This window comes from Brassica rapa, unplaced genomic scaffold, assembly GCF_000309985.2.
Source record: "Brassica rapa cultivar Chiifu-401-42 unplaced genomic scaffold, CAAS_Brap_v3.01 Scaffold0390, whole genome shotgun sequence".
Taxonomy (NCBI): Eukaryota; Viridiplantae; Streptophyta; class Magnoliopsida; order Brassicales; family Brassicaceae; genus Brassica; species Brassica rapa.
In genome coordinates this window covers 46,656-70,085 of record NW_022610332.1, presented here as the reverse complement: position 1 = coordinate 70,085, position 23,430 = coordinate 46,656, and the positions used below count along the sequence as shown (strand labels likewise).

Sequence of the window (23,430 nt, the reverse complement as noted above, 5' to 3'; positions counted from 1 at the left end):
CTATGTGTGCTGGCGGACACCCACGGACGTCTTGTGTGTACTGAACAGACAGCCCACGTGGGCCAAAATCACCCCCACAGTCCATGGGAAGGGTCAGCATGCTGAGTCCAAGGACCAACGTGCTGATATGTGTACTTATGGACAGCCACATACATCCTGTGTGTGCTGATGGACACAAACGGACACACACGGACAGCCACGGACGTCAAGTGTGTGCTGACTGACACACACGGACGTCCTCTGTGTGCTGACGGACACCCATGGACGTCCTGTGTGTACTGAACAGACAGCCCACTTGGGCCAAAATCACCCGAACAGTCCACGGGAAGGGCCAGCGTGCTGATATGTGTACTGATGGACAGCCACGGACGTCCTGTGTGTGCTGACTGACACACACGGACAGCCATGGACGTCATGTGTGTGCTGACGGGCAGCCACGGACAGCCACAGACGTCATGTCTGCGCTGGCGGACACCAAGAGACGTCCTTTGGGTACTGAACAGACAACCCACGTGGGCCAAAATCAACCAAACAGTCCACGGGAAGGGACAGCGTGCTGATATGTGTACTGATGGACAGCCACGGACGTCATGTGTGTGCTGACGGACACACACGGACACTCACAGACACACACGGACAGCCACAGACGTCCTGTGTGTGCTGACAGATAGCCACGGACAGCCACAGACGTCCTGTGTGTGCTGGCGGACACCCACGGACGTCCTTTGTGTACTGAACAGACAGCCCACGTGGGCCAATATCAACCAAACAGTCCACGGGAAGGGACAGCATGGTGATATGTGTACTGCTGGACAGCCAAGGAAGTCATGTGTGTGCTGACAGACACACACAGACACAAACAGAACAGCCACAGATGTCCTGTGTGTGCTGACGGACGCACACGGACGTCCTGTGTGTGCTGACGGACACCCATAGACGTCGTGTGTGTACTGAACAGACAGCCCACGTGGGCCAAAATCACCCGAACAGTCCACAGGAATGGCCCGCGTGCTGAGTCCAAGGACCAGCGTGCTGATATGTGTACTGATGGACAGCCACGGACGTCATGTGAGTGCTGATGGACACACACAGACAGCCACGGACATCTTGTGTGTGTTGACGGACAGCCACGGACAGCCACACACGTCCTGTGTGTGCTGGCGGACACCCACTGACGTCCTGTGTGTACTGAACAGACAGCCCAAGTGGGCCAAAATCACCCGAACAGTCCACAGGAAGGGTCAAGATGCTGAGTCCAAGGACCTACGTGCTGGTATGTGTACTGATGGACAGCCACGGACATCCTGTGTGTGCTGATGGACACACACGGACACACACAGACAGCCACGGACAGCCACGGGCGTCATGTGTGTACTGACGGACACAGACGGACGTCCTGTGTGTGCTGGCGGACACCCACGGACGTCCTGTGTGTACTGAACAGACAGCCCACGTGGGCCAAAATCACCCGAACAGTCCACGGGAAGGGTCAATGTGCTGAGTCCAAGGACCAACGTGCTGATATGTGTACTGATGGACAGCCACGGACATCATGTGTGTGCTGATGGACACACACGGATACACACGGACAGCCACGGACGTCATGTGTGTGCTGACGGACACACACAGACGTCATGTGTGTGCTGGCGGACACCCACGGACGTTCTGTGTGTACTGAACAGACAGCCCACGTGGGCCAAAATCACCCAAACAGTCCACGGGAAGGGTCAGTATGCTGAGTCCAAGGACCAACGTGCTGATATGTGTACTGATGGACAGCCACAGACGTCCTGTTTGTGCTGACACACAGACACACACGGACAGCCACAGACGTCCTGTGTGTACTGACGGACGCACACATATGTCCTGTGTGTGCTGACGGACACCCACGAACGTCATGTGTGTACTGAACAGACAGCCCACGTGGGCCAAAATCACCCAAACAGTCCACGGGAAGGGCCATCGTGCTGAGTCCAAGGACCAACGTGCTGATATGTGTACTGATGGACAGCCATAGACGTCCTGTGTGTGCTGACGGACACAGACGGACACACACGGACACACACGGACAGCCACAGACGTCCTATGTGTGCTGGCGGACACCCACAGACGTCTTGTGTGTACTGAACAGACAGCCCACGTGGGCCAAAATCACCCGCACATTCCATGGGAAGGGTCAGCGTGCTGAGTCCAAGGACCAACGTGCTGATATGTGTACTTATGGACAGCCACATACATCCTGTGTGTGCTGATGGACACAAACGGACACACACGGACAGCCACGGACGTCATGTGTGTGCTGACTGACACACACGGACGTCCTGTGTGTGCTGACGGACACCCATGGACGTCCTGTGTGTACTGAACAGACAGCCCACTTGGGCCAAAATCACCCGAACAGTCCACGGGAAAGGCTAGTGTGCTGATATGTGTACTGATGGACAGCCACGAACGTCCTGTGTGTGCTGACTGACACACACGGACAGCCATGGACGTCCTGTGTGTGCTGACGTGCAGCGACGGACAGCCACAGACGTCATGTCTGTGCTGGCGGACACCCACAGACGTCCTTTGTGTACTGTACAGACAACCCACGTGGGCCAAAATCAACCAAACAGTCCACGGGAAGGGACAGCGTGCTGATATGTGTACTTATGGACAGCCACGGACGTCATGTGTGTGTTGACAGACACACACAGACACACACAGACACACAAGGACACCCACAGACGTCCTGTGTGTGCTGACGGATAGCCACAGATAGCCACAGACGTCCTGTGTGTGCTGGCGGACACCCACGGACGTCCTTTGTGTACTGAACAGACAGCCCCCGTGGGCCAAAATCACACAAACAGTCCACGGGAAGGGTCATCATGCTGACGGATAGCCACAGATAGCCACAGACGTCCTGTGTGTGCTGGCGGACACCCACGGACGTCCTTTGTGTACTGAACAGACAGCCCCCGTGGGCCAAAATCACACAAACAGTCCACGGGAAGGGTCATCATGCTGAGTCCAAGGACCAACGTGCTGATATGTGTACTGATGGACAGCCAAGGAAGTCATGTGTGTGCTGACAGACACACAGACACAAACGGACAGCCACGGACGTCCTGTGTGTTCTGACGGACGCACACGGACGTCCTGTGTGTGCTGACGGACACCCACGAACGTCGTGTGTGTACTGAACAGACAGCCCACGTGGGCCAAAATCACCCGAACAGTCCACAGGAAGGGCCCACGTGCTGAGTCCAAGGACCATCGTGCTGATATGTGTACTGATGGACAGCCACGGACGTCATGTGAGTGTTGATGGACACACACAGACAGCCACGGACAGCCACACAGGTCCTGTGTGTGCTGGCGGACACCCACGGACGTCTTGTGTGTACTGAACTGACAGCCCAAGTGGGCCAAAATCACCCGAACAGTCCACGGGAAGGGTCAACATGCTGAGTCCAAGGACCGACGTGCTGATATGTGTACTGATGGACAGCCACGGACATCCTGTGTGTGCTGATGGACACACACGGACACACACAGACAGCCACGGACAGCCACGGGCGTCATGTGTGTACTGACGGACACAGACGGACGTCCTGTGTGTGCTGGCGGACACCCACGGACGTCCTGTGTGTACTGAACAGACAGCCCACGTGGGCCAATATCACCCGAACAGTCCACGGGAAGGGTCAATGTGCTGAGTCCAAGGACCAACATGCTGATATGTGTACTGATGGACAGCCACGGACATCATGTGTGTGCTTATGGACACACATGGACATTTCTCTAAGGCAAGGATCCTTAAGCTATGAGAAGACTTGGGTTTTGTTGGAACGCAACTTGTCCGATCAGAACCCCCCGCGGCCTTAGCAGAACGTCCTGCCGCCCTTGCTGATCGTCCCGCCAATGTGACTGTCCTTACCGCCTTGGACTTAGCCGGTTCAGATGCATCTGGATGGAAGCCGATCAGTCACATTAATTAATCTTGTCTTTATTTTCGTTTAATGATTAGATCTAGATCTACTTTTCATTTAATTCCAAGATCTACAAAACTCTATAAGTATGAAACTCTTTTCATTTGAATAATAAAAAATCGTTTGTCTAAAGTTTGAGTTAAACTCTTTGTTCTTTGTTTAGAACTTATTCTTAGTTTCTTGGTGAGTCATATCCAAGTAAACACCCCTCAAACTCGTTGGTCTTGTGAGTCATATCAAGCAACGGTTTGAGATTCTTCTTTTGGTGGTCTTGTGAGTCATATCAAGCATCAACTGAAGTCGGGAATATCGAAGGCCTTTCCGCAACCTTCGTGTGACCCTTCAATACATTCAGTTCTCCATCCGGAGTTCATATCCAAATCTGATCCATTCGAGTGAGCCCATCTTAGGGTCCTTCAAGTGGTATCAGTGCCACTCGTTTGGTATCTTCTAAATCTTTCATCTTTCTCATCTTCCATTTCTTCATAAACACTTCTTCTTCTATCTATCTTGAATCCGGGCCCCTCATTACCATCCTCTATCTATAAAAAAAAATAAAAAAGAAAAGAAAGATCTATCTATAAAAAAAAAATGAAAAAAAGAATTCGAAAAGTTTGATTTGTGGTTTGGTGGTGGAAGAGAAAGCCTGCTGGCTGAGGAGAAATCCAGCCTTTGAGGTGGTTAAAACGGATTCCCAAAACCAAAAATCTCTTATCTTTCTCTCTTTTAAAATTCCCTTGTGTTTGCTTGGATTTTGTCCATTGAGTTTCTATGAGTTGTTCTTCTTAGAGCTTTGAGTGAAAACTTGTTGTGTGACCATCCAAATTCTGAGAGAAACACGTGTGTGGGTGAGGATCAAACACTTGAGAGAGTGAGGATTTTTATCTAACGTTTTGTGTTTAAGAAATTTCAGGAACCATGAGTAGTGATGATGAACGGAACCGTCCCGGAAACTCAATTGCCGGATTGTCTAACCTTCAAATGCATGCTTTGAATGATTCTATGTCTAACATGTTGAACGCAAGTTTAGATCAGATCCATCAGAGGCTTGATGAGATCAAGGCTAGCCAAGCTCCTTCTAGAGCCGGAGCAAGAAGAGACCGTCCGCGTAGGAACACTCGGTCCGACGATGAGATCCGAGAGGAGGATGATCAAGAGGACAAGGCCAGATCAGCATACCGTCCAAGAAGAGGTCCTAGAACCCGAGATCCAGGTGATGCCAATCCTTTTGCTAGAAATGAACGTACTAATGATAGCCTAAGTGGGTTGAAACTAAAAATCCCACCATTTGAGGGTAAAAATGATCCTGATGTTTTTCTTGAATGGGAAAGAAAAATTGAATATGTCTTTGATTGTCAAAACTTTTCTGAACTTAAGAAAGTTAGACTAGCTGTTACTGAATTCTCTGGCTATGCTATTAATTGGTATGATCAAGTTGTGACCCTTAGGAGGAGAACAGGTGAGAGACCGATTGAGACATGGGATGAGTTTTCCATGCTGATGAGGAGACCATTTGTTCCTGCTCATTATCACCGAGACCTCCACCAGAAACTCAGACGCTTGCTTCAAGGCACTAAGTCCGTGGAAGACTACCACCAGGAAATGGAAACTTTGATGATCAAGGCTGACGTAGACGAGCCCAGGGACGCCACTATGGCTAGGTTCCTCTCTGGCCTTAACCGAGACATCCAAGACCGTATGGAGCTTCAAGAGTATGGTAGTGTGGAACAGATGCTACACAAGGCCATCTTGATCGAGCAACAAGTTAAAAGGAAGAGTTTCTCAAAGCCGGCCATTACCTCTAAACCGGCCTACTCTCCTAGACCGGCTTTTGCTCCTAAGCCAAGCTACCAAGACAAAGGTAATTCTTCTTCCACAACACATAATGCTTTTAAAACTGATGTCTGTAGAAACCCTTTAAAAAAAAAAAAAAAAAAAAAGAATGGTCGAGTATCTTTTGGATGATCGAGTCGCGGATGATCATATTGTTCTTGTCTGAACCATGAGTCAAGTATGCCACTGGACAATGGTTAGACAATGTAGTAGATTGATTCAAATGATGTTTGAAGCAAGACAATTTTGGAAGCACAACAGGAAGACCGGAAATTGGGCGAAAAACCCTAAATTTCGGTATTACGATATTTTTCGAAGAAGCCGAAAGCTCGGTAAATATTTTTCCTCAAGATCAGAGTCCCAGTAGGGCTTATTAAAAATACTCAGGCCATCAGAACGGGCGTAGAAAAATATTTGGGATTGATCGCGGGATGAAAATTCACCGGAAAGGCCGAAATCGGCCGAATCGACCGAGAAGCTCGAGTTGGCTTGATGTGTATGTGTTCAGGACGTGGTGGAAGGCTCTTGACAGTGTGTGTGTCAAGGGAAGCAGGAGGTGTTGCAGTACATACAACATGTACATGCAAGTAGACATGTGGAGCACGAGGTGGAACGGCCAAGCACGAGGTGTTGCGATGCATGCGACCGAAGCATGCGGCCAGCCATGTGTGAAATGGGGTGTCGACCTGCATGCACTTAAGTCATGCAGCAGGCCATCTGGACGTGGGTGTGTCATCCTGCATGAGACTGAGGCATGCAGCCAGCCATGTGGAGCACGAGGTGGAACGGCCAAGCACGAGGTGTCGCGATGCATGCGACCGGGCCATGCGGCCAGACATGTGGAGGATGTGGTGTCAGCTTGCATGTGATCAGGCCATGCATCCAGACAGGTAGAGGGCGTGGTGTCACCTTGCATGTGAGCAGGCCATGCTGAAGGACAAGTGGAGCACGAGGTGCCGCCACGCATGCGTCCGGAGCCATGCGAAGCGACACACGGGCTGCCACACGGCTTGTTCCTGATTGGTTGATGATTCCTATAAATAGGCCACGAACCCCTCTCATTTAAATCCATCCAGAACACATCAAACCTACTTCAAAACATAAAGAGAAAGCAAAGAAAGAAAGATAGAGTTTCGATAGTTTTCGAGCGATTTAGGCAGTTTTCGAGAACAGTTACTCTGCCGATTTTGAGTCAGCACCTGTAGAAGGTTTTGTTCAAGTGAAGAGAGATCAGTTCTAGTGGAGACCAGTTCAAGTGAAGATCAGTCCAGACGTGGGTCTACTTGTGAAGGTCGGGAAAGGGTTCGGATCACAGAAGTCGGGTTTGGGGTCAAGGCCACGGTCAACCAAAAACTGTGAGTTATAATCAATTGATTGCTGAGTTTTTTTTATGCAGGGTCCCGTTACTTGGAAGTTGGATCATGGCAGGAGGCCAGGTTTAACTGAGTAACGGTTTGAGTAGTTAATAATTGAGGTTATGTTGATTAAGTTGATAGCATGCTTAGTTATTGCTTGAGAACCGTAGTAGCATGGTTAGGTTGATTGGTTAGTTAGCGAATGCATAATGCTTAGATGTTATCGCTAAGTTGTGGATAGTTAGGTATTCTGGAATTAGTCTTTATGCTAGATTCTGGAATGTGGTTGATTGTGTTGTGATTATTACTTGAAACCTTGTGTTATTTTTACCGGGTTTAGTATTAATCGTATATTGGCCGATAGCATTTGTGTAACCCACAATGCTAGGCATATTGGGGTGAGTTAGTGTTCCTTCAGACCTCGTACCCGGCGGGTTCAAGGAAACCCCTTATTCGCTGGATCGGGAAGACTCAGACGAGCAGTGTCATGTACTATGGCTGAGTATTACACGACGGTGTAATGGGACAGTGACCCGAAGGACTGTGGGCTGTCGCGCGGTGACCCGAAGGACTGTGGGCCGCGGTCGGTTGAAAGTTCCTTCTTCCGGCCTTTGTGGTAGGGAGATAGGATATTACCGATAGTGAAGGAGGAACCTAACGTAACCAGGGCCCGAGTTTTTTATATATATTATATCGTGTTTTGGGTTGTTAAACCCTGGTTTAAATTGAGTTTGAGTTTGGTGATAAGCTAGTAATTAGCGTAATGCTAGTTATCTTGCTATGGTTTACCGCTGCGTATTTTGAATATTGCTTATTGTTATTAAATTGTGTTGTTAGGTGAACCTCGCGCTTTAGATTGTTTGGGGTGGGATAGCGAGGGGTTGTATTTGTTAGTGGGGGACTGTAACTCGCTGAGTAATGCTAGATTACTCACTCCTCACTCATTGTTGTTTTCAGGTGACCAGTAGTGAGCTCGTAGAAAGCGCGGGAGGCTAGGCTGGCTGGTGTAGATTTGCATCTTTTTGCTTAAGACGCTTTCAGACTATACTTTCGCTTTCTAGGCATGCCACCACTTGTATAATATTTTGTGTATTGTAAACCAGATATTATATAAGGTAAATAAAGCGAATGTTTTGTGAAACTGCCTTTTTGTTCTGATATTAGCTTGTCCGAGCTAACACAACGTCAGATTGGAGTACAGGTTGAGAAGCCTTAGGCTTTGGTCTGACGGGACGTGTTAGTGGGCGGCCTTGCCTAGTTACGAATTGCACTTTTGTAACTTTGGCTGGATTGCCCGTTAACCCGTCTTGTAGCGCTCCTGAGCCTTGGTTGACGGTCAGGCCGTCGGTCATGTTCTTGTTTGATTGTTGGCCGGTGGGTTGACTTATGCCTAGAATTGTTTGGGGGTGTTACAGAGGTGGTATCAGAGCATGGTTTCGTCCAAGCGTGACACAAGTGCTTTTTTTAACGGTTTTATCGAGTCAAAGGAGTCGCAAAAAGATGATTAGGAAACCAGCCGCTTCCCGTGGTAGGAATATGACTTACCCTTTTTATTGTGTGCAGATGGCTAATCGCGGGACAGGTGATGATGGACGAGGTCGGATATGGGGAGAGGGTATGGATTGGACAGGCGGAGGATTGGGTCACATATCAGATCAGGATAATGGAAATGGCATTAGTGAGATGTTTGGACACGATAGGAGCCCTCTGCAGAGAACAAGATCTTTTCCTGTTTACGGTAACATGACTAGAGTGAGAGAAGACAGTATGGCGAGTATTGGCCCAAGTCGTAATTGGGACCAGAGACATCAACATGATCAATCCGCTCAATCAAACCCAAGGCCAGATCAGAACCATGCCACCGAAAGACCACAAGATCATGGAACCGAAAACACCTTGAAGCTTTTACATGACGTGATGACCGAGGCACTTGGTAACCAAGGCAGGCGTACTCAACCCCCTGAAGTTTCCAAGCTATTATCTACCATGAAGAACATTGGATCCTACAAGTTCAAAGGAGGATCCGATCCTATTGAGGCCGACAAGTGGATTACTATGATGGAGAAGAATTTTGAAGCCATGGAGTGCCCGGAGGAGTATAAGAAGAAGATCGCTGTGTACTACTTGGAAGGCGACGCCACAGGATGGTGGGACAGCATAGACAGACAGCGTGGACACAACATCACATCATGGGAGTCGTTCAAGGGAGAGTTTGAGAGGAAATACTTTCCTCCAGAAGCAAAGCATCGATTGGAGCGCCAGTTCATGAACCTTGTTCAAGGAGATAGGCCAGTGAGGAGTTACGAATCTGAGTTCACAAGGTTGAGGCGACATGTCTTTGATGGGCGTGAAGATGAAGCAACTATGATCCGTAACTTTATGTACGGATTGAAGCCGGAGCTTGGAAGTCGTTTAGCTGGAAGCAACTTTAGCAGCTTATCTGAGCTAGTGGAAAAAGCTGTTAATGTTGAAACTGTATTGGAGGCTGAAAGGAAGACCTTACCACATTCTGGTGGACACACCAAGTTTAGCCAAGGAGAAAGGCCAAATTTCAACAAGGGTCCAAGATCTTACAAAGGAAAAGGGCGAGGATTTGGAGGCCAAGCCAACAATCGTGGTAACACTGTGGTGTGTTACATATGTGATCAACCGGGACATATTTCTAAGTTTTGTCCCAACAGACAACGGAGTAACCAGCAGGGTTATTCATCTATAAGGATGGAAGATGTTACTTGTTTCTCTTGCGGTATGAAGGGCCATTATGCATCGTCATGTCCAAACAAGCCAATCCCTGCGACCCCTCTCGCAATCCGAGCTCCTCCTAGCCGTCCAGCTATTGAGCCAGCACCAAAGAAGCAAAACCTAGGAGGTAGAGTTTATGCCTTAGGTGTAGAAAACCCAGACAATGCAGGACCGTCAAGCGGTCCCATCACAGGTATTGTGGGTGCTTAACCTCTTCTTTTTATTGAATGGAAATTTAGTTGCTGGAATCTAGTTAGTATGCTGGTTAGTTATAGATTGCTTGATCGCTAGGTTGCGCGTTTAGAAATTTAGGATGATGATTGATGGTTGTGAGAATTTTGATTAGTATTTTTGTGATTAAGATATTGTTGATTGGATTACTGTGGCAGGAACCATACATGTTGCTGGTAAACCCACACATGTATTGTTCGACTCGGGGGCAACACATAGTTTTGTGACCCCTGAAGTAGCTGCCCGGTTTTGGGATTGTTTTGTGGTTGACAGGATAGACGTGGCCGTTTTGACCCCCGCAGACCGAACCCTTCAAGCAAATCAGTGTATCAAGAATGTTCCATTGGTCATTCAAGGCAAAGAGTTTGTGGCAGATCTGTTAGTCGTGCCTTTGAAAGGGTACGAGGTAATCCTTGGAATGGATTGGTTATCGAGCTACGGAGTTCAGATCGACTGTGGAAAGGGAAGGTTGTTGTTCGGCAGAGGTAAACGACCAGAGATGGTATACTATGGAATCAGTCCTAGTATGACCGTGTCTTTAGTAGCAGCGATGAGATTACAAGATTTGTTTCAAGACGGGGATGTATATTTGGTGACCTTATCGGTTAGTGGAGGAGCCACTAATGATGAAGTTAAGATCGAAGACATAGAAGTGGTCCAAGAGTTTGAGGATATCTTTGCACCACTAAAGGAATTACCTCCACCTCGGAGTAATCCCTTTACCATTACTTTGGAGCCTGAAGCAAAACCTATAGCTAAGGCACCATATCGGATGGCACCTGCGGAATTAGCCGAGCTAAAGAAACAATTGGAAGATCTATTGGAAAAGGGATTCATCCGGTCGAGCTCTTCACCTTGGGAGGCTCCTGTGTTATTTGTGAAGAAGAAGGATGGAAGCATGAGGTTGTGTATCGATTATCGTGGTATCAACAACATCACGATAAAAGATAAGTATCCTCTTCCGAGGATAGACGAGTTGTTAGACCAACTAAAGGGAGCTAGTTGGTTTTCGAAGATTGATTTGGCATCAGGGTATCACCAAATTCCTATTGCCAAGTCAGACATTATGAAGACGGCGTTTCGGACGAGGTATGGGCAGTACGAGTTTGTAGTTATGCCCTTTGGTCTCACAAACGCGCCTGCGGCTTTCATGCGTTTGATGAATGAAGTGTTTCACGACTATCTCGACAAGTTCGTGATCATTTTCATTGATGACATCCTGGTGTACTCGAGAAGTAAGGAAGAGCACAAAGAGCATCTGAGACTGGTTATGGAGAGGTTACGGAATCAGAAGCTATTTGCCAAGTCCAGCAAGTGCTCGTTTTGGAAGAGAGAGATAGGATTTCTGGGTCACATAGTATCAGGAGAGGGCGTGGCTGCTGATCCAGAAAAGGTCCAAGCCATACGAGAATGGCCTCGACCTACCACTGTGACAGAAGTGAGGAGTTTTCTCGGACTTGCGGGCTATTATCGGAAGTTTGTTAAGGACTTTTCCTCCATTGCAAAGCCTTTAACTAAACTTACCGGTAAAGGAGTTCCTTTCTTATGGGTGGAAGAAACCGAGAAGGCATTCAAGAAGTTGAAGGAAGCTCTCACGACCGCACCTGTGTTAGCTTTGCCCGAGCAAGGTAAACCTTACACGGTTTACACGGATGCTTCACGCGTTGGGTTAGGTTGTGTTCTTATGCAAGATGGGCGAGTCATTGCATATGCTTCGCGACAACTACGGAAGCATGAGGATAACTACAGTACACATGACTTGGAGTTAGCGGCCGTGGTGTTCGCTTTGCGAATTTGGAGATCTTACTTGTATGGAGAAGAAGTGGAGGTATACACGGACCATCAAAGTCTTAAATACCTCTTCACTCAGCCAGATCTCAACCTGCGCCAGCGTAGGTGGATGGAGTTTGTGGCAGACTACGACATACGGATTCGCTACCATCCTGGTAAAGCGAATGTTGTTGCGGACGCCTTAAGTCGAAGAAAGTTGGACGCAGATTTAGAGAAAGAAGTGGAGCTATTGAACCAGGAGTTGAAACAAGTGAAGTTGGTCGTTTTGGAAGGGCAGACAAGCGAGCCATTGGGACTTCAAGCGGTGAATCAGGCCAGCTTGATTCAGAGAATTCGAGAAGAACAACTTAAGGATGAGAAGTTACTGAAGATTGCTGAAGAACTCAAAGGACAAGCCGGGCCAAATAATGCGGGATACTACTTGGCGGAGGACGGAACCTTGCTAATTAATGGGAGGATCACGGTTCCTAAAGGACAAGGGCTGAGAGATGAGATACTAAGGATTGCACATCATTCTTTACTCAGTATCCATCCGGGAAGTTCGAAGATGTACCGAGACGTGAGAAGATACTATCATTGGCCGGGCATGAAGAGATCAGTAGCACAATGGGTTGCTCAGTGTGCAACTTGTCAACAAGTCAAGGTGGAACATCAAGTTCCAGGAGGATTGTTGCAGAGTCTTCCGATACCTCAATGGAAATGGGACTCTATTTCCATGGATTTCATCACCGGATTACCTACTGCTCCAGTTGAAGTTTTGGCCGAGCTGTACATCGACCAAATCGTGAAGTTACATGGTGTACCCTCAGACATCGTCTCAGATCGCGATCCAAGGTTCACGGCATCATTCTGGGAAGCACTGCAAGAAGCCTTGGGAACTAAACTGTACAGAAGCACGGCGTTCCATCCAGAAACAGATGGCCAAACGGAAAGGACCATTCGGTCCATCAAGGACATGCTGCGGATGTGTATTATCGATTGGGCAGGAACTTGGGAGAAGCATTTACCGTTGGTTGAGTTCTCGTATAACAACAGTCAACATTCGAGCATAGGGATGTCACCTTGTGAAGCATTATACGGAAGGCCATGCAAGACGCCTATGTGTTGGACGGAAGTGGGCGAAAGAAGAATGTTTGGGTCACCTATTGTTCAGGAGACCATGATTAAACTGGAGACGATTCAGGCCAACATGAAGAAGGCTCAGGACTGTCAGAAGAAGTACGCAGAGCAGTCAAGAAGAGAAGTAACTTTTGAGATAGGAGATTGGGTCTATTTGAAGGTTACTGCACAGAAAGGAAAGGACAGATTTGGAAAGGTCGGGAAACTTGCGGTCAGGTTCATTGGTCCGTACAAGATCATCGGGAAAGTTGGTGAGGTAGCTTACCGATTGGATCTGCCAGCAGATATGCATCTACATCCAGTATTCCATGTTTCCATGCTTCAGAAACATATACGGGATCCAAGTACTGTTGAGCCCGAGAGAATCGAGGAGTTGGAGACAAACCTTACGTATCCGGAAGGACCAATCAGATTAGGAGAACGGCGTATTCGGAAGCTCAAAAATCGTGAGATTGCTCAAGTACAAGTGTTCTGGGGAAGACAAAACAGGATTCATGTTACTTGGGAGGATGAAGCGAGATTTAAAACCGATCACCCGAAGTTTTTCCGAGAGGACGTTGTAATGGAAGAAGGAGGCCCCTCAGAGCCTTAGAATTCGAGGACGAATTCTGTTAACGGGGGGAGAATGTAGAAACCCTTTAAAAAAAAAAAAAAAAGAATGGTCGAGTATCTTTTGGATGATCGAGTCGCGGATGATCATATTGTTCTTGTCTGAACCATGAGTCAAGTATGCCACTGGACAATGGTTAGACAATGTAGTAGATTGATTCAAATGATGTTTGAAGCAAGACAATTTTGGAAGCACAACAGGAAGACCGGAAATTGGCGAAAACCCTAAATTTCGGTATTACGAAATTTTTCGAAGAAGCCGAAAACTCGGTAAATTTTTCCTCAAGATCAGAGTCCCAGTAGGGCTTATTAAAAATACTCAGGCCATCAAACGGGCGTAGAAAAATATTTGGGATTGATCGCGGGACGAAAATTCACCGGAAAGGCCGAAATCGGCCGAATCGACCGAGAAACTCGAGGTGGCTTGATGCGTATGTGTTCAGGACGTGGTGGCAGGCTCTTGACAGTGTGTGTATCAAGGGAAGCAGGAGGTGTTGCAGTACATGCAACATGTACATGCAAGTAGACATGTGGAGCACGAGGTGGAACGGCCAAGCACGAGGTGTTGCGATGCATGCGACCAGCCATGTGTGAGATGGGGTGTCGACCTGCATGCACTTCAGTCATGCAGCAAGCCATCTGGACGTGGGTGTGTCATCCTGCATGAGACTGAGGCATGCAGCCAGCCATGTGGAGCACGAGGTGGAACGGCCAAGCACGAGGTGTCGCGATGCATGCGACCGGGCCATGCGTCCAGACATGTGGAGGATGTGGTGTCAGCTTGCATGTGATCAGTCCATGCATCCAGACAGGTAGAGGGCGTGGTGTCACCTTGCATGTGAGCAGGCCATGCTGAAGGACAAGTGGAGCACGAGGTGCCGCCACGCATGCGTCCGGAGCCATGCGAAGCGACACACGGGCTGCCACACGGCTTGTTCCTGATTGGTTGATGATTCCTATAAATAGGCCACGAACCCCTCTCATTTCAATCCATCCAGAACACATCAAACCTACTTCAAAACATAAAGAGAAAGCAAAGAAAGAAAGATCGAGTTTCGATAGTTTTCGAGCGATTTAGGCAGTTTTCGAGAACAGTTACTCTGCCGATTTTGAGTCAGCACCTGTAGAAGGTTCTGTTCAAGTGAAGAGAGATCAGTTCTAGTGGAGACCAGTTCAAGTGAAGATCAGTCCAGACGTGGGTCTACTTGTGAAGGTCGGGAAAGGGTTCGGATCACAGAAGTCGGGTTTGGGGTCAAGGCCACGGTCAACCAAAAACTGTGAGTTATAATCAATTGATTGCTGAGTTGTTTTTATGCAGGGTCCCGTTACTTGGAAGTTGGATCATGGCAGGAGGCCAGGTTTAACTGAGTAACGGTTTGAGTAGTTAATAATTGAGGTTATGTTGATTAAGTTGATAGCATGCTTAGTTATTGCTTGAGAACCGTAGTAGCATGCTAATGGTTAGGTTGATTGGTTAGTTAGCGAATGCAGAATGCTTAGATGATATCGCTAAGTTGTGGATAGTTAGGTATTCTGGAATTAGTCTTTATGCTAGATTCTGGAATGTGGTTGATTGTGTTGTGATTATTACTTGAAACCTTGTGTTATTTTTACCGGGTTTAGTATTAATCGTATATTGGCCGATAGCATTTGTGTAACCCACAATGCTAGGCATATTGGGGTGAGTTAGTGTTCCTTCAGACCTCGTACCCGGCGGGTTCAAGGAAACCCCTTATTCGCTGGATCGGGAAGACTCAGACGAACGGTGTCATGTACTATGGCTGAGTATTACACGACGGTGTAATGGGACAGTGACCCGAAGGACTGTGGGCTGTCGCGCGGTAACCCGAAGGACTGTGGGCCGCGGTCGGTTGAAAGTTCCTTCTTCCGGCCTTTGTGGTAGGGAGATAGGATATTGCCGATAGTGAAGGAGGAACCTAACGTCACCAGGGCCCGATTTTGTTATATATATTATATCGTGTTTTGGGTTGTTAAATCCTGGTTTAAATCGAGTTTGAGTTTGGTGATAAGCTAGTAATTAGCGTAATGCTAGTTATCTTGCTATGGTTTACCGCTGCGTATTTTGAATATTGCTTATTGTTATTAAATTGTGTTGTTAGGTGAACCTCACGCTTTAGATTGTTTGGGGTGGGATAGCGAGGGGTTGTATTTGTTAGTGGGGGATTGTAACTCGCTGAGTAATGCTAGATTACTCACTCCTCACTCATTGTTGTTTTCAGGTGACCAGTAGTGAGCTCGTAGAAAGCGCGGGAGGCTAGGCTGGCTGGTGTAGATTTGCATCTTTTTGCTTAAGACGCTTTCAGACTATAAGTATGTACTTTCGCTTTCTTGGCATGCCACCACTTGTATAATATTTTGTGTATTGTAAACCAGATATTATATAAGGTAAATAAAGCGAATGTTTTGTGAAACTGCCTTGTTGTTCTGATATTAGCTTGTCCGAGCTAACACAACGTCAGATTGGAGTACGGGTTGAGAAGCCTTATGCTTTGGTCTGACGGGACGTGTTAGTGGGCGGCCTGGCCTAGTTACGAATTGCACTTTTGTAACTTTGGCTGGATTGCCCGTTAACCCGTCTTGTAGCGCTCCTGAGCCTTGGTTGACGGTCGGGCCGTCGGTCATGTTCTTGTTTGATTGTTGGCCGGTGGGTTGACCTATGCCTAGAACGGTTTGGGGGTGATACAATGTCCATGCTCGTGATGACAAAGGAAAGGCAGTTGATACTTCTGGCCGAGCAAGAGACATTAGGTGTTTCAAATGTCAAGGTCTAGGACATTTTGCCAAAAACTGTCCCAACCAACGAGTGATGATTCTTACGGAGAATGGAGAAGTTGAATCTGAGGATGAGCAGGAGAACAAAGAAGATCTTCGTCCTATCTTTGATGAAGAGGCCACTACTCGTTGCTAGGAAAGGCATGGTCGAGTCTATTTTCGATGAGACGGGCGACCGCTTGGTCGATGGTTCCGACCCAGCCTTTGATCATGAGTCCGACCCGATCTATGATGAGGAGCCTTGCTTCGACTATCCAGCTCATGGCCCTCTACTTGTCACAAGAAGAACTCTGAGTGTCCAACCCAAAAACAATGAAAAGGAACAAAGGGAGAATCTCTTTCATTCTCGATGTTTAGTTTCTGAAAAGGTTTGCTCTTTGATTATTGATGGTGGGAGTTGTACTAATGTTGCTAGTGACACTCTTGTCAGGAAACTAGGACTTGCTACTCGGCCTCTCTCTCGTCCTTTCAGGTTGGAATGGCTAAACGAGGCTGGAGAACAGTATGTGAAAGAGCAAGTCACTGTCCCTATTACCATTGGCCGATATGAGGACGAGGTCATTTGCAACGTTCTTCCTACGGACGCATGCCACATTCTCTTGGGCCGGCCATGGCAATTCGATAAGAGAGCCGTGCATGATGGCTTCACAAACCGACACTCCTTTGATCATAAAGGGAAGAAGATCACGCTTGTTCCTTTGACACCTTTGGAGGTTCATCAAGATCAGATCCAGCTCAAGAGGAACCGTGACAAGGAAACTAAGCCAGATGAACCTGAATCATCCCAACGGAACTCCAATTTCTATATCAAACAAAGTCAGGTCAAGAGATCTCTTTACTCTCAAAAGCCATTTCTTTTACTTGTGTACAAAGAATCTCTTATGGCTTCTTCTTCTGACCTTGCACCGGAGATTCCGAGTGAACTTTTAGATGTTTTGCAGAAGTATTCTGATGTTTTTCCAGATGAGAATCCTAAGGGATTACCTCCAGTACGAGGCATTGAGCATCAGATCGACCTTGTTCCAGGCGCGTCTTTACCAAACCGGCCAGCTTACCGTACCAATCCGGTAGAGACCAAGGAACTTCAGAAACAGATTGGTGACTGTAACACCCCCGAACCGTCCTAAGCATAGGTTGATCCACCGGCCAAAAATCAAACAAGAACATGACCGACGGACGACCCACACCAAGGGTTGGAGATGAAAGGCCAACCGGCCAGCCAACAATCAAACAAGAACATGACTGACCGTCCAACCCAACACCATGGTCCGGAAGCGCTACGTGACGGGCTAGGGACAATCCGGTCAGAGTCATAAACTTTACTCCACGACCTAGACCAGTTCATCCACTAACTCGTCCCGCTGCGTCAAGGCATAAGGCTTTGCAACCCATACCTAGAGTTAGCGTTTTCCGTTAGATCAAGGCCTAAGGCTTTTCAACCCGTACCTCGACCTAACGTTGTGTTAGACCGGACTAGTCAAATATCAGAGTACTCATGAAGCGCATATAAAACAATTACTTTTATTGATTCAAGAAATATTCATACATTGAATAATTCAAGACTGGGCCCGGCCTAATGCCAAATCGAGTCAACATAACACAATTCACAATACCGTTTACAAAAGGCATGAAAATCTACACCGGCGGTCCTAACGTCCAGCACCAAGCTATCCGATCATCCTTGCCTAAAGCGACCTGCAAAAAGGACAACGGAGTTGGATGAGTAATCTAGTATTACTCAGTGAGTTGGCGGCCTCTACCCGCAACCTAGACTCTACCCAGACAACCCAAAATAACAATCAATCTAGCCCTAGCATGCAATAAAAGCTAAGGCTAAGCAAACCGTTACTAAGTTAGACTTGGCCTCCTGCCATGATCTAACTTCAAGTAACGGGAACCTGCATTAAAACAAGTCAACAAACAATCCCTAGTTAACCGTATATACGCCTGAGTTCAATACTCATGTAGTGTTAGACACTTAGACTATGCAAGTATCATTAATCGATCGACCAACAATCAAACAAGAACATGATCGGCCAACCAATGATACCGCATAGCTTTAATATCCACCACCCTTCACAAGCAATCACTCAAACACATACAGGCCAACGTCAGGCCTACAATAACCAAATACACACCAAGCCTAATCCGGTACCTAAACCAGACTTAGGACTTAATGTCAGAACCTGCAAGCAAATCAATCAACCACAATCACAATAATAACTATGAGTATCTACGACTCGATCTAACTCGTAACACCGTATATCGGTGCTACACTGACTCGAGGGTTCCATAACCCTTACGACACTCTAACACAACACTCTAACCTGGGCCCTGGTGACATCGTGTTCCTCCTCTCTATCGGCAATATCCTATCTCCCTACCACAAAGGCCAGAAGAAGGAACTTTCAACCGACCGCGGCCCACAGTCCTTCGGGTCACCGCGCGACAGCCCACAGTCCTTCGGGTCACTGCCACATTACACCGTCGTGTAATCACTCAGCCATAGGCCATGATCCCGTCTCTCTGAGTCTTCCCGATCCAGCGAATAAGGGGTTTCCTTGAACCCGCTGAATACGAGGGCGAGAAAACACTAATCAACCCCAAACAAGCCTAGTATGGGCGGGTTACGCACATACTGTCGGCACCACTCACACAACACAAACTCAATCTAGAACCTAACATAACGATAAAGTTCCAGATCCTAACTAGACACTCAACTCTACAACACAAACCAATAGGACCAGTAGTCCGGCCTATATGACCAAAGACCCTTAGTACTAACTACTAAACAATAATATCAATAACCAACTCAATCAAACCGTTACCGAGATAGTCCAGCCTCCGGCTGAGAAACTATCTTTAAAGATAACGGGAACCTGCACTCAACCATATCACACGCAAGAATATAAAACATGATGCATCCTAATCTTAGTCCTAATCAGGTTATCAACTCAGTCTTAATTCTATTCATCTCAGCTTAGCCCTTGCTAAACTGAGTCCGGTTCCATAAATAAAATAACCCTAAGGACTCTACCATTCAATAGCGTGATCATTCTAATCTATATGCAGACTCGATCTACCCTAAATTCCAAGTGGAATATAAACAAACCAACTCACAGTGTTCTAGGCGAGAAGCAGCTGGTTGATCGGAGAGGACTTGGCCAAAACCCAAGGGACGCCTTGACTGGACTGGACTGAACTGACCTCGACTTGGAAAGACTCTCGGCTTGATCATGAAGACACTAACAGGTCTGGACGGACTGATCTGGACTCGGACAGAACCTCCTCTAGCTTCTGGACAGTTCTTTGGACTTCCCGGCGGAGTATCGAGCAGAACTTTGACTGATCTGAACCCGTGGATCAGAACTAACTCCGGACAGCACCTCCACTTGATCATCAATGGAACTGACTGGCCTGGACGAAATCATTAGGACAGAGCTTCCGCGTCACAATCGTAGAGAATCGTCGATCGAACGGAACTGGCCTTCTCGGTTAGAATCAACTACACTCTAGGTCGACCACTTTGCTTTTCTCTCTATTTCTCTCTGGCCACGTTGACTTGATTCCCATCTGAGCTGATCTTCATTTGATTGACCTTCAGTTGGACAGAACCTTCCCTAGGCGCTGACTCGAAATCAGTAGAGAACTGACCTCGAAAACTCTCTAAAACTCTCGATATAGCTCGGAATCGTTTGCTTTCTTTTTCTACCTTTATCTCATGTTTTTAACTTGGTTTGGACAGGTCTGGATGTGAAGAAATGAGCTGGGGTCATGGGGTATTTATAGGAGACACCAGCCAATCAGCTTCAGGTTGGTGGCAGCCCGTGTGTCGCTCCGCATGGCTCCAGACGCATGCACTGCGACACCTCGTGCTCCACATGGCTGGCTGCATGTCCAGGACACATGCACGACGCCACCACTCCTCCCAGATGTCAGGCTGCATGACTGGAGCTCATGCAAGGCGCCACACTTCCTCACACATGTCGATCAGCATGCTTCGGTTGCATGCGTCGCGACATCTCGTGCTTGGCCAATCCACCTCGTGCTCCACATGGCTGGCTGCATGTACAGGACTCATGCAGGACGCCACCACTCCTCCCAGATGTCAGGCTGCATGACTGGAGCTCATGCAAGGCGCCACACATCCTCACACATGTCGATCAACATGCTTCGGTTGCATGCGTCGCGACATCTCGTGCTTGGCCGATCCACCTCGTGCTTCGACATGTCAAGCTGCATGTGCAGCTTCCATGCATGGCGACACCTCGAGCTTCTGTAGACACTGAGCTTGTTATATGGTTGACACCACGTTCTGAACCCATGCAACAAGCCACCTCGAGCTTTTCGGTCCATTCGCCTGATTTCGACCATTCCAGTGAATTTTCGTCCCGCGATCAATCCCAAATATTTTTCTACACCCTTTCTGATGCTCAGAACAATTTTAATAAACTCCACTTGATCTCTGAAGTTGAGGGAAAATATGTCCTGAGCCTCCGGCTTCCTCGAAAAATTTCATAATACCGAAATTAGGGTTTTCGTCCAATTTCGGGTTTTCCCGTCGTGCTTCAATCCCTTCGTGCTTGCTTCCCGTCGTGCTTACTTCCCGTCGTGCTTAATTCCCATCATGTTTCCAATGTCTTCGAAATAATATTCCGCTGATGTGAAGTTTTGCGGAAAACTTCATGCTGAAGAAACGTCATTCTTCCAAAACGTCGAGCTTCTAAACCGTCATGCTTCCAAAAATGTTATGCTTCGAAAACGTTTGTCTCATTAATCTAAGACATCTTCTAACTATGGTCGAGCAACTTATTCGACCCATAGTTAACTCACGATCACTTCTTCGCCCACTTCGTACTTCAAAACTTCTTGATCGCCCACGACTCGACCACCACATAGGTACTCGACCATTCTCTCTTCTTTTTTTTTTTAACGGGTTTCTACATTCTCCCCTCCTTAATAGAATTCGTCCTCGAATTCTTAGTTGCGCAATTGCTTGTCTTCACAACATTCTCCCCTCGTCTCCATAACCTCTTTACTCTGTCCACCACGGTTCCTTGAGTGTCCTCTTCAAGGCCTCCACAATTGTCTTTATATCTCTTCAGTTGAATGATCACTGAGTCATCCTCTTTCTTTTACTCTGCCATAACACACTCATTGCCCTGATACGATCTTGTCCATGCTCGTTCCTGATTAGTCCAACCATTTTCTCGATCTTTGTTTTCCCAACTACTGATGAAGTCCTTTCCCAACGAAGTTTTGTTTCCTCCCATCTGTCCAGTCCATACCACTGTCCAGTTCTCTGAATCTGCCTCCACTCTTTCGCTTCGGGTTTGGGTTTGGCATCGAACTCCCTCCACTTTAAGGTTTTCATCCCTTAAAGTTCCGATCAACAAACATACTTACTCGCTGCAACTCAAAAGAACACTTAACATGCAAGTTAGTAGACAATAAATCAAATAATCTACTAACCTAGAAAATACTAACAATGCAACCTAACCGCTATTCTAACCAGCAACCTAACAGTTCTACCCAAGCAACCTAACAGTTCTAGATTCCATTATCTCAATCCTAATTTCCTAAAACCACAAATCCTATCGCTGGACGTGACCGGTTTCCCTAATGCCTTTTGTGATTCATTTTGACTCGATAAATATTTAAAACCGATTAAATCATGAGTTCCGGAAGCATGGACGAAACCATGCTTTGATACCACCTCTGTAACACCCCCGAACCGTCCTAAGCATAGGTTGATCCACCGGCCAACAATCAAACAAGAACATGCCCGACGGACGACCCACTCCAAGGGTTGGAGATGAAAGGCCAACCGGCCAGCCAACAATCAAACAAGAACATGACTGACCGTCCAACCCAACACCATGGTCCGGAAGCGCTACGTGACGGGCTAGGGACAATCCGGTCAGAGTCATAAACTTTACTCCACGACCTAGACCAGTTCATCCACTAACTCGTCCCGCTGCGTCAAGGCATAAGGCTTTGCAACCCATACCTAGAGTTAGCGTTTTCCGTTAGATCAAGGCCTAAGGCTTTTCAACCCGTACCTCGACCTAACGTTGTGTTAGACCGGACTAGTCAAATATCAGAGTACTCATGAAGCGCATATAAAACAATTACTTTTATTGATTCAAGAAATATTCATACATTGAATAATTCAAGACTGGGCCCGGCCTAATGCCAAATCGAGTCAACATAACACAATTCACAATACCGTTTACAAAAGGCATGAAAATCTACACCGGCGGTCCTAACGTCCAGCACCAAGCTATCCGATCATCCTTGCCTAAAGCGACCTGCAAAAAGGACAACAGAGTTGGATGAGTAATCTAGTATTACTCAGTGAGTTGGCGGCCTCTACCCGCAACCTAGACTCTACCCAGACAACCCAAAATAACAATCAATCTAGCCCTAGCATGCAATAAAAGCTAAGGCTAAGCAAACCGTTACTAAGTTAGACTTGGCCTCCTGCCATGATCTAACTTCAAGTAACGGGAACCTGCATTAAAACAAGTCAACAAACAATCCCTAGTTAACCGTATATACGCCTGAGTTCAATACTCATGTAGTGTTAGACACTTAGACTATGCAAGTATCATTAATCGATCGACCAACAATCAAACAAGAACATGATCGGCCAACCAATGATACCGCATAGCTTTAATATCCACCACCCTTCACAAGCAATCACTCAAACACATACAGGCCAACGTCAGGCCTACAATAACCAAATACACACCAAGCCTAATCCGGTACCTAAACCAGACTTAGGACTTAATGTCAGAACCTGCAAGCAAATCAATCAACCACAATCACAATAATAACTATGAGTATCTACGACTCGATCTAACTCGTAACACCGTATATCGGTGCTACACTGACTCGAGGGTTCCATAACCCTTACGACACTCTAACACAACACTCTAACCTGGGCCCTGGTGACATCGTGTTCCTCCTCTCTATCG

General features: G+C 47.2%; 1 protein-coding gene across 1 annotated transcript; it reads left to right on the top strand.

The window, feature by feature from the left end:
• The first annotated feature begins 3,682 nt into the window (after positions 1-3,682).
• LOC117130352 lies at positions 3,683-14,843 on the top strand. Its single transcript, XM_033283239.1, has 2 exons — positions 3,683-6,610; positions 14,200-14,843. The coding sequence occupies exon 1, from the start codon at positions 4,896-4,898 to the stop codon at positions 5,940-5,942; it is 1,047 nt and encodes a 348-aa protein (XP_033139130.1). The 5' UTR covers positions 3,683-4,895; the 3' UTR covers positions 5,943-6,610; positions 14,200-14,843.
• Positions 14,844-23,430: the final 8,587 nt, after the last annotated feature.

What these genes read in the sequence shown, in the direction of transcription:
- LOC117130352 (XM_033283239.1), top strand. Translation starts at nt 4,896, where the DNA reads ATGAGTAGTGATGATGAACGGAACCGTCCCGGAAACTCAATTGCCGGA.